Source organism: Lithobates pipiens, unplaced genomic scaffold (assembly GCF_037356315.1).
Source record: "Lithobates pipiens isolate NorthernLeopardFrog02 unplaced genomic scaffold, aLitPip1_a1.2 Scaffold_28, whole genome shotgun sequence".
In the NCBI taxonomy this organism is placed as follows: domain Eukaryota; kingdom Metazoa; phylum Chordata; class Amphibia; order Anura; family Ranidae; genus Lithobates; species Lithobates pipiens.
The window spans coordinates 175,059,026-175,070,856 of NW_027507789.1; the positions used below are offsets into that span (position 1 = coordinate 175,059,026).

Genomic DNA, 11,831 nt, shown 5'->3' on the forward strand with positions numbered 1-11,831 from the left:
TTGTTTAGCATTTACATCATTCACTTATTGTTTTTGTGACAGATGTCTTTTGCACAACTCTTATCATTGTGGTTTTTATCTTCTGTCTCCAGATATGTAAGAAAGGCCAAAGAAGAAGCAAAGAATGGCAACTTCCTGAAATCAATCGAATACTTCAGAAAAGCAGAACACCTACATCCAAGTGAAAAGTTGAAGGGTAGGATCGCAAAGCTTGAAGAGGCTCAACAGCTCAAGCTACAAAGTGAGCAAGATGATGAGTTTGTGGATGTGCTCAGCAGTGGTTTGATGCTATACAAGGACCTGTACAAGAAACTCTTCGAACATCAGAAAGAAGGTGTAGCCTTTTTGTACAGTCTGTATAGAGATGGGAGAAAAGGCGGTATATTGGCAGATGATATGGGCCTCGGAAAAACTATACAAGTTATTGCTTTCCTCTCTGGGATGTTTGATGCAGAATTGGCTAGTTCCATACTTTTGATAATGCCAACAACCTTAATCAGCAACTGGATAAAAGAGTTTGAAAAATGGACCCCAGGCATGAGGGTAAATGAATTTCACGGTGTGAGTAAAAAAGAACGGGCCAGAAACCTTGAAAAGATTCAGAGGAAGGGTGGTATTCTGATAACTACGTACCAGATGCTAATAAACAACTGGCAACAACTGTCTACCTACAATGGAAGAGAGTTTGTCTGGGATTACATTATTTTAGATGAGGCTCACAAAATTAAGACTTCGTCAACAAAGACTGCAAAGTCTTGTGCTGCTTTGCCTGCTAAAAATCGTGTTCTCCTTACCGGCACACCAGTCCAAAACAATTTAAGAGAAATGTGGGCTTTGTTTGACTTTGCTTGTCAAGGGACATTACTTGGGACTGCAAAGACTTTCAAAATGGAGTATGAAAATCCAATAACTAGGGCTAGAGAGAGAGATGCTACTGCAGGCGAAAAAGCTCTTGGACTAAAAATTTCTGAAAACCTCATGAACATTATCAAGCCTTACTTTCTGAGAAGAACAAAAAGTGATGTGCAGCACAAAAAGGCTTCAAAACAGCTTTCAGTCTCTCGGTCGGATATTAAAGCACCTGAGATGCCTTCTCTCACCCGAAAGAATGATTTCATAATCTGGGTGTATCTATCAGCCATTCAGGAAGATGTCTATAGAAAGTTTATATCTCTGGACCAAATTAAAGAATTATTGATGACTACAAGGTCACCTCTGGCAGAACTGACTATTCTGAAAAAATTGTGTGACCACCCCAGACTTTTGTCGGCAAGGGCATGTAGTCAGCTTGGCCTGGAGGGCGATATGTCAGACGATGAGCCTGAGCCAGTTACTAAATTTGACCATCTTTCTGACGAGGCTCTGATTGAAGAGTCTGGAAAACTTCTTCTGCTTATTGAGCTTCTTCATAAACTCAGAGAAGAAGACCACAGAACTCTTGTTTTTTCCCAGTCAAGAAAAATGCTTGACATGGTTGATCGTATTTTGACAAACAGGGGATTTAAGATTATGCGCATTGATGGTACTGTTTCCCTTTTAGACCGGGAGAAAAGAATAAGTTTGTTTCAAAGCAATAGAAATTACTCTGTACTATTGTTAACCACCCAGGTCGGCGGCGTTGGATTAACGTTAACCTCAGCAGACCGTGTTGTGATTTTTGACCCAAGCTGGAATCCAGCGACTGATGCTCAAGCTGTCGATCGAGCTTATCGAATAGGACAGCAAGCCAACGTGGTCATTTACAGGCTCATAACATGTGGGACGGTGGAAGAAAAAATTTACAGAAGGCAAATCTTTAAAGATTCTTTAATCAGGCAAACGACTGGTGACAAAAAGAATCCTCACCGCTATTTTTCAAAGCAAGAGTTAAAGGAGCTGTTTACTTTAGAGGATACGCGTACGTCTACAACCCAGATCCAGCTGCAAAATATGCACTTGTCTCAAAGGAAAACTGACACCAATCTGGATGAGCACATAGCATACTTGCATACGTTGCCCATCTTTGGCATTTCTGACCATGACCTCCTCTATGCACAAGAGACATCCAACCAAGAGGACGATGAATGTGAGAATGTGCAAGAAGCGCATTACATTAAAGAGCGGGTGCAGAAAGCTCATGAACTTGTACAAATGGAATCTCAGATGAATGAGCAACTAATGGAACAAATAAAAAAGGGAACTGAAGGAGCTTGGCTGCGGCAGATACCACCCCCAGAAAAACCCAAACCAAGAAGTCTGCCCAATCCAAAACCAGTATCTACTCCTCCTGTCATTGTGGATCTAGAAGAACAAGAAATTGCTAATATCAGCTGTCATATGGACAGTTTGTTAATTGAAAATTCTAGTGAAGATGCAGAAAACCGTCCATTTACAAGGACATTGCCAGATCAAGTAAATGGTGAAGTCACTAATCTAGTAAGTGATGACTATAGTGAGGAAAACTCGCCAGATCTTTCCATAAAAAACAAAGGGACAAAGGGTGTAGACTGTCCGATGACCAGCTTTATCGTTTTAGATTCAGATGAAGATGATCTGCCTCCAGCTCCATTTAAATGTGAACCCCCAAGTAACATAAGCATTCAAACAAATGTAATAACTGATGATGAAAATGACAAAAATCCCTCAGTTTTACATCATGATCTGCCTCTGTGGGTGAGTAATAGAATTCTTATGAGAAAAATACCATGCACTTTTTAAAGGAGGCGGCCAGTATGTTCATAAAGGGGAGCAACAGGAACACACTGCATGTAGACAGTCTTTGCCTAATTTAAAAGGAAGATCGTACGTACATAATGAAATTGATAAAAAAAAAAAAGTAAGCCTCTTTAGTGTTGAAACATAAAGTTTACTAGAAGTGTGAACGGGTTCCTATATGGCTCTGACTGTATCCCACATGCTGTATAAAATACTAAAGGTTCAGCTTTTTTTTTTTTTTCTCTTTTTAATATAAAACAAAACATGTTGTCATACTTTATCTACTCTGTGCAATGGCTTTGCACAGAACAGTCCCAATCCTCTTCACTGGCACTTCTGGCTCATCATCCCCCCCCCCCCCAACCCCATGGAGTGACCCTAGAGCAAGCTGCTTGCTCTAGGGGCACTCGTGCATGCAAGCTTCTGAGCTGCCTCTGTGTCCATGGGACACAGCATGGCTTGGTCCCGCTCTCGGTTCCTTCCCCACTGGCTCCTGCTGCTGTGTCTCAGCCAATGAGGAGAGAGCTGCTGCTCCTGTGCACATCGTTGGATCGCTATCCGGCTGGAGGGGGCAGGAGGGAGGAGCTGCACAATAAGGGGTTTTTTTTTGTCTTGAGTATAGATCCATGTTTGTCCCAAGCACGTCTGAAGTCAATTACTGTTGACTGACTCCCTACGTCTGTTGGAAGTCTATTCCAAGCATAAACTACTCCTTTCAGTAAAAGAATACAAAGATTAGTTTTGAACTTTCCATCTGCTATTTAGAGGTCATGTCCCAGTGTTCTTGATCTTGGCTTTATATAAAAAATACTGCCTTCAACCATTTTCCCCTCCCTTGGAGTATTTTAAAGGTTTGAGTCATGTCTTCCCTTTTCCCTCCTTTTCTCCAGACTACATATTAAGTTGAAGGCTCTCATATGTTGCATCTCCCCCCCCCCCCCCCCCCCCAAAAAACCTTTCACCATTCTTGTTTACCTGTCTCTGGACTTGTTCTTTCTTATCAATATCTTTGTGCGTAAGTGAACTGGACTTGGTAGTGGACTTTGTATTCTAAATGAGGTCCTGCTGGTGATCCATCCTAGAATTCAAAGGGGGCCAACCTGAAGTGATCTAGTAGGACTTAATCTTCTGACTAAAGTTCCACTTTTAAAGTTTTGTGACACAAGCTTTGTTGCAGAATTTGGGAGCAGGTTTGTGCGGGATAAGATCCAGAAAATGCAATGGATAACTTTAATTTGCCTGCTCTGGCTTGGGAGTAGTTTTAAATCAGAGTTCCAACCTCTGAAAAAAAAAAAAAAAAACTAAAGTTAGCAGCTACAAACACTGTAGCTGTTGACTTTTTTAGTAAAAGGACACTTGCCTGTCCGGGGATCCTGCAATGTTGGGCTCCCGAAGCGGATTTGTTCATTGGCTCAGGTGCAGGCACCAGCATTGCAAGTAAGGGAAACTGGCAGTGAAGTCTTCGGGCTTCACAGCCGGTTTCCTACTGCGCATGTGCTAATTGCACTGTGCTTTCTGAATGGACCCCGTTTTCTGGGACACACCCGTATCCCAGAAGGCAGTGGATTGGGGGGCAATGCAGATGGGGAAATTACATACCTCGCCGCAGCAGGGGTAGGACAGAAGTCCCGCAGGAAACCAATAAAAAAGGTACAAAATGGCAAAAAAAAACAACAATTGAGACGGGGTGTATTGGCTGGGATGCTCACTTAAGACCTAGTTTCAGTTTCATATTATACGGATAAAATGAATCTGAATCCAATTTAATTAAATGTAATGGGGTGTTACCGATTCGTCAATTGGGACGGGATACCTCCAAAGCAAATAAATCACTGGAATATAGGAAAGGGGATTTGGGATAAAGATACCCCAAGGAAGCAATAAGGAGAATCCACCACAGTATATCATTGGAAATGTATAACAAGCTTTATTGATCTTTAAAAGCTATGTTTGCTCCACATTAAATGCTATTTGTCATTTCTTAGTGGTTTTAATTTACCCAAATACCCAACAATAAAGAAATGCACACATTCAATTGGACAACGTTGTCACAAAATGGTGCCAGAACTTGAAACCCCATGCACACTGCATACACACCCAGTACACAATGTTATTCTATGGTGCTGAGATAGATATAGAATATATATTATAATGTAATTTTTTTAAATTACATAATATACATTTTTCAGCACTTTTTATTAATTTTTTTGTACTGAAAGTGCCCCCCTCTGCTTATACTTAAGTCTCTGCCATCTGCCTACCTGAACAGTGTGTCATGCAGTCAGATGGCGGCCATTCCAGTGTACAAAAGCCGCACCGCCTCCTCAATCTGTGATGGGGGAACACTCAGTTTCCCAGCAGTGAGTCAGTGTTCCACCTATCACGAACATCCTCTCATCCCACGGACCAGGATGAGAGGTTGTCCATGATAGGCGGAACACTGAGTGTTCCGCCTATCACAGATGAGGAGGAGGCGCAGCTTTTGTACAGTGGAATGGCTGCCATCTGACTGCATGACACGGTGAGAGAGGCATGCAGCTGCAGATGAGCATTGTTGACCCTCTTTTCCCCTTACAGTAGCTGCTGCGTTTCTCACCCTCGACTTATACTCGAGTCAATACGTTTTCACAGTTTTTGGGGTAAATTAGGTGCCTCGGTTTATGCGTGCGTGCGTGCGTATGTATGTATGGCTGCCGTCTGACTGCATGACATGCTGTTCAGGTAGGCAGATGGCAGTGACTCAAGTATAAGCAGAGGGGGGCACTTTCAGCACAAAAAAAGGTTAAGAGTGTGTGTATGTATAATACATTTTTTATCATATTGTAAAGTTTGGGGGGGGGGGGGGTTGTGTAGCACCCGCTAGAGAGACCAGTCCATACCAGAAATTTAATTTCAGGGCTTGTTGGCCAACTTTTCTTTGATAAAAGTTCAAAAACAAAATCAAAGGTTTTCCCCATCCATACAAAATAATACATTCAGCCTCCTGACTTATACATACAGCATTGCTGCTCAGGCCTTCCACTTCAGGCTCTAGTCTGTCTCCTACAGGCTATGCCCTTGCCAACACTGTACATTTAGATGGCAGCCCCCTGACTGCTCTGACCCTCAGACTTGGGTCTCTGACTTCCACTGTGCACACATGCACTCTCTGGCTTTCACAATGCAGCCTGCACTCTCTAGGTACTCCAGTGCACACCTGCACTCTCTGGGTTCTCCCTTGCAAGCCTGGACTCCTCGGGAGGGTGGAGCCCAGAATCATGGTCATGACTCTCAGGCCCACACACCTGAACAATCAGTGTTCCAGTGAGCCTCAAAACCTGGACCCAGGACTTGGAATTTCATCCTACCCGGATCGCTAAGAAATCCCCAGGCTCCATAATCCTGGATGCATATACTGGTGGGATATTGCACTAATATTCTCTCTCATAGATATAGACTACCTATATATCTATCCCATAGAATAACATTTGTGTGCATGGGGTTTCAAGTTCTTGCACCATTTTGTGACAACGCTGTCCAATTTTATCTGCGTGTTTCTTTTTATATTTGGGTAAATTACTCCACATTTAATGCTATTTCTTTCCTTTTTTTTTTCTTTAGGGCCGGTTCACACTGCGGGCGATGCGAGGCGACACGACTCGCCTCGCCGCAGTGTGACAAGTCGCCCCCGTTCTGTACAATGGAACCGTTCTGAGAGGAGCGACTCGAGTCGCTCCCACTCAGAAAAAAGGTTCCTGTACTACTTTTGGGCGACCTCGGGGCGACTTGCATTGACTTCTATACAGAAGTCATCTGCAAGTTGCCGCTGAGGTCGCGGCGAGGCAAGTCTGTGTCGCCTCGCCTCGCCTGCAGTGTGAACCGGCCCTTACCTGAGCCCGATCCAAACCAGTGCTGAGAGCAGCAGCTCCAGACGCTGTCTCTTTTCATTGGACAGATTGACGGCAGTGGGAGCCATTGGCTCTTGCTGCTGTCGATCAAATCCTGTATCATTAGGGGGCGGGGCCCTCTGTCAATGGGCGCAGCAGCAGGACTCGGGAGCGAGCCCGCACAGGTGCCTCAGGTAATGAGGCTTTGTGGGTGCACCCCATGAAGAGGAGGGCCCAGGATTCCCCGGGGGGGGGTACCCTCGAAGAGAATTGGGGCAGCAATTGTTTTTCACAGAGCAGGTAAGTATAGGCATGTTCTGTGTTTATGTGTAAAAAATAAATAAAAGTTAACAACCCCTTTTAACCTTGCAAGACAACAAAAATGTTCTTGATGAGGCACGGTCTTTTGAATGAAACGTCCTGAACATTTATACCAAGTTCCTTTTTGACTTCTCTCCTTCCTAAAATGTTTAGATCGGAGTAGTCTAGTAATGCCACTGCGTGGTAACGTAGGAGGATACTTGCTCTCCTATACATGGAAGCACTGGGTATGTTCTGTGGCAGAATGGTGGAGCAAGTGAAGTCAAGAGTATACTCTTGTGGGGGTTGTTCTGAGTGTCTCTGCAACTTTACTCTGAATAGGGGAAAATAGCAGAGCAATGTTAGTTATTTGTAATCTAAAACTAAACCTGTTCTACCTGCTTGCTCTGTGCAGTGATTTTGCACCGAGCAGTTCCGATCCTCTTCTCGGGTCTCCTGCTGGCACTGTGAGCGCCCCCCACCCCCATGGAGTGCCCACTTTATTGTTCCAGGCGTGAGATGGGAAGTTTGTCTCACAGCTGGAACCCAGCACTGTGTACTGTATGTAGCTAAAGCTACTTGCATTACATAGGGTGCTTAGAGCCAGTGCAGCACTTGGTGAAGGAAATAGTTTTTGGATCAGCTTGGTCCAAACAAAACGTTTAAAGTCATAGAAAACCTAGAGATCGGCTTTAATTTAAAACCATGCATACAGCATTGATTTGATACACCTGCAAAAAGCTATTGCATAAGTCAGTGTGAACTCGTTGTTGTTGTTGTTGTTATTATTATGCTTTGCAGAAGGGTTTATACGGCATGCTGTTTTGTCATGTGAATTGCACAGAAAGAAACAGCTGACATTGCTTTCATATTGCTCTTTTATTTCTCATAGGATGCCTGTAGTGCTATGCCAGATGGACGTAATGTTACGGAGGATCCAGCTTCAAACGTTTCTTTAGAGGAAAATTTGGCTTTGTTGGGGTCTCCAGTAGCTAACCCTTTAAACAGCTTTACCAATACTGTGAAACTGGAACAGTCCGATATGGAACATGGAAACCTAAGCGTGAAAGAAAAACTCGGTTTGCAGCTATCAAAATGCGATTTCAATCTTGTACTTGAAGATTCAATGGATCAAGGTGGATGTGGTGATAGCATGGGTGAACTGGAAAGTGTTATGGAGACATCAGTGGCTCAAGAGAACATCCCTATGCTTGTATTAGATGATTCCCTTGAGAATATGAGTCAGGAAGGTGACAACTTGGGTCATTCTTCAGATGCTGAAAGTGAAGTTAAAGCTGTAAGTGAAGAAATAGTAAATTCAATGCCCAACCTTGGAGACAGTCCTGAAATAGGCCAGAAGTTTAAACATAACACAAATGATGCAAACTCACATCAAAAGGAGGTTGAGTTAAATGCCATGGATGCTGAGGAGGAGGAGGAGGAGGAGATCTTTCATACTGGTCGCCGAAAAGTTTTAAGAAGAATCGCCTCTGAAAGTGAGGAGGAAACTTCTGTGTTCCTTGCTGATGAAAATGAGAGGGTTTTTTCGCCTTTTAATAGCCCTTCAGCCAAAGGGCTAAGTGCTTCAACACCCAAGTTGGACAGATCTATTTCTGGCAAACTGATCTCTCCCTCCAGAACCCCTATGAGACGCAGATCTATTGCTTCCAGGAGATCTCTTATTGACATTGCTGTAGAGGAAGCAACAGACATAGAAGAAAGCATTGTTGATGCCAGCAAGGAGAGTAGTGAGGAGGGGGAGGATGAACTTATTGAAGATGAAGCTGAAGAAGCCAAAGAAGAGCATATATCTACAGAAACAGAACCTACAGGAGACACGCTACCTGAAGGGGAAAGCGCATTGACATCGGGTGAAGAGCACAAATCTGATAGCTTTGTTGAAACCTCTTCAAATGAAGAAGAATCCATAGAGGAGTCTACTGGTGAAGTGGAACTCCTTACCGATGAACAAGTTGACTGTCTGGCTCAAGATACTGAAGTGATTCAAGCAAAGCACCCATGCATTAAAGATAATTTTGACACCCTGGTACAACGTGGCAAAGTACTTAAAGATGGTGGCAATGTGAAGGAAGCTTTGGACTGTTTTTTGAAAGCACTTGACATTAAATCAGGTGACCCTGAAGTTATGATGCTTACTTTGAATCTGTACAGGCAGATAACTTAACTATTTAACAATGGGAGACGGCCAGAAGATGTTCTCTAAATGGCCAAAATGTGCTCATCCTGAAAACTGCCTGACCCAAATTTGGGCTAAAAACGATTCTTCAATTCCATAGGCCAAGTGCAATGGAAAATACAGTTGCTTTAGATATTTGCTTGTATCAGTATCCAAATAATATTTGGTAATGGTAACTGAGTAAGCTAGCTCTTGCGATTTAAAAATAAATAAAATAAAACCACCCACCCAAACAATTACTCTATAAGTGACCAAAATGAGGCTGAAACTATTCTTGCAAATCCAGAGACTAAGTGCTATGGCAAAAACGGGCTTGCATCAATATCTAGAAAAGCTATGGAAACTTGGTAACAGAGTAGCTGAGTGCACCAAATCTTGCCATAAATCTTAAGAAACCAGTTAAAACCATTGAAACTGGGAACACTCACAAGCTGGCTGGTGATGCATTGTACAATTTTCCTATAGATTTGCTAAATCTAAACACTTTCAATTTATATGCGATCAGGCAGGCTCTTATGCTAGATAGTTGAAGGTAAATCTAAAGGGAATTGAAACAAAACATTGTCTAAGGTATGGCCAGCTTTATTTTCCTTCAGCATCCACAACTTGCAATAACCATTCCATCCAGCAGTGCCTACTAAAGCACTAAAACCTAAGTCCAGGAGAAGCCAAACACCATCCTGCGTTGGGTATGTGAGGGTGCTGATTACCTGCATCATAGAATAGGCCTGCTCGTTGGGTAGTGCTACTGAGGTGATTGGGAGTTTGCCCCTGCTATAAAATCAGTAGTGCTTGCTTTGTGAATAGGATTCCTACATGATTCAGGTGATTGGCACACTCAATACCTTCTGTGAGGGTTGTGTTAGTGCTTGGCATCTCATGGACTCTGCTCTTAGTGGCCACTGCTAGCTGGGCAGGTGGCTCCAGATGGGGCTTAGGGCTCTTTCACACGGGCAGTCCACCTGGTGGACTCTGCTTTGCTCAGCGGGGGATCGCTCTGCTGAGCAGGCGGATGACGGGCTCGTTTCTGCTCACTGTGCAGTGACAGACCTGTCAGAGACCCGCTCTCCTCTATGGGGATAGCGGATGAAAACTGACCGCCTGTCTGTTTTTTCATCTGATCCACCTGATGGATGGAAAATGGGGTCACCATCTGTCCGGTTTTCACAGATCAGATAGCGGTTGTCAGCGGATATGTCACCCCTGATATCCGCTGCTCCATAGGCCTGAACAGAGCATCCAATCGGGTCTGCCGAAAAAACGGGCAGGTGGACCTGATTGGAAAGCCCATGTGAAAGGGGCTTTACACTTGCTTTATGTAAAGCGGAAAGTGCTCATCACCAGTAAGTGCAATGGTTTTACTTTGTTTAATAAATTTTTATTGCTATCTGGTGCACTCTGTTACTTACAAGTTTCTTTCCAGTTTTTTTGTTAATGGATTGAAGATCATAAGTTTGAATAAAACCCTTATTTTCAAGGTTTGCTTTCATTTCATAGCTTTAAAGTAGAAGGAAAGGCTAAGAATAACCCTACTATAGATTTTGACTCCTCATTGCCATGCTTAAAGTGGTAGTAAAGCCACATTTTGAAAGCTTCCTGACAGGCAGTATATTACCCTGTGAGTCTCCTCTGTCATAAGTTTCCACCTGCCTGTTGGCTATCTTGTGCACTGAGCTGTGCAGCATGGTGTGCATTTATGGCCCCTGATCTGTGCCGCGGCAATGCGACTCCTGCATATATGTGCAGGAGTGATGTCCTTGCGGTTTAGCTATTCAATTGCCTGAAGGCAGGTAACACTGAAGGAAGGCCGGGTGAAGCACCAGAGGGCTTGTTTGCCATTTGCCATATTGTGCTAAATATCCTGTGCATACTAGCACATTATGGCATATGCCTGCAGGGGGCCCCTAAAAAGTGAAAATGTGCCAGACTTTACTAACGCTTTAACTTTTAGCATAAATTATATGTAAATACTGTTTTGTTCTATGCAGTCACTTGACTTTAAAGCTCCAGCGTCTTTTGTGTTTAATGTGCAGCTGGTGGGAATATTTCTAGAGCAGTGGATGATGTCGCTGTTCTAGGTGATTCAGCCCTGTTAGCCCTTCATACTAAAGGAGCTGGAATTAAAAAAAATTATAGCACTATCTTGTGTGCTCTGTTTCTTGTGTGTGTTCTTCTTCCAATTTTCATAAAGAAGTTGCATAAAGCCTGAATTGCAAGGTTTGAGATCTTCACAGCTTGAGTAGTAAACTTCCATGTGCGGTGAACACTTTCATTATTTTTATCTGTGGGTTTCTGTTCACATCTAAGCTCTACAGAAATGTGTGAAAAATTGGGTGTAGTCATGCAGTGCACACATAGCTTTTAGACTAGGTTCACATCTGTTCCAGTGGTGCCGCTGTGGGACCTGCAGAGACAGCTGCAATTGCTTATACAGTGAAATGCAGGACCCGTGGGTGGGTGCCATCAATACATATTGTACGCCGCCCACACTGGAAATTGCACCTGTATTGGGAACCTCTGATTTTTCTAAAATAGTGCATGGACTTCTTTCCTCTGGGGCACAGCAGCTCGAAGCCTCACTCCTCTCTGGTGCCATCATTGCAAGTGTGGGCATCCAGCTGTGATGGCATGCGGCTTCACTGCTGGGTGCGTATGCATGCGTCGCACTGCACTCTTAGTGGTCAGGCAATCTTCTGGAACCTGTAACGTGTCCCTGAAGATTGCAGAGGGGGAGAGGAATCATCTAGGTGGTGAGATGACTGAAGTGGGACAGG

General features: G+C 43.6%; 1 protein-coding gene across 1 annotated transcript in view; it reads left to right on the forward strand.

The window, feature by feature from the left end:
* ERCC6L (ERCC excision repair 6 like, spindle assembly checkpoint helicase) overlaps window positions 1–11,198 on the forward strand; it is a 33,046-nt gene extending 21,848 nt beyond the window's left edge. The window contains exons 3-4 of the mRNA XM_077459963.1: window positions 93–2,652; window positions 7,753–11,198. Of these exons, the coding sequence (XP_077316089.1) occupies window positions 93–2,652; window positions 7,753–9,045 (3,853 nt within the window). The 3' untranslated portion in view covers window positions 9,046–11,198. The remainder of the gene's footprint in view (window positions 1–92; window positions 2,653–7,752) is intronic.
* Window positions 11,199–11,831: the final 633 nt, after the last annotated feature.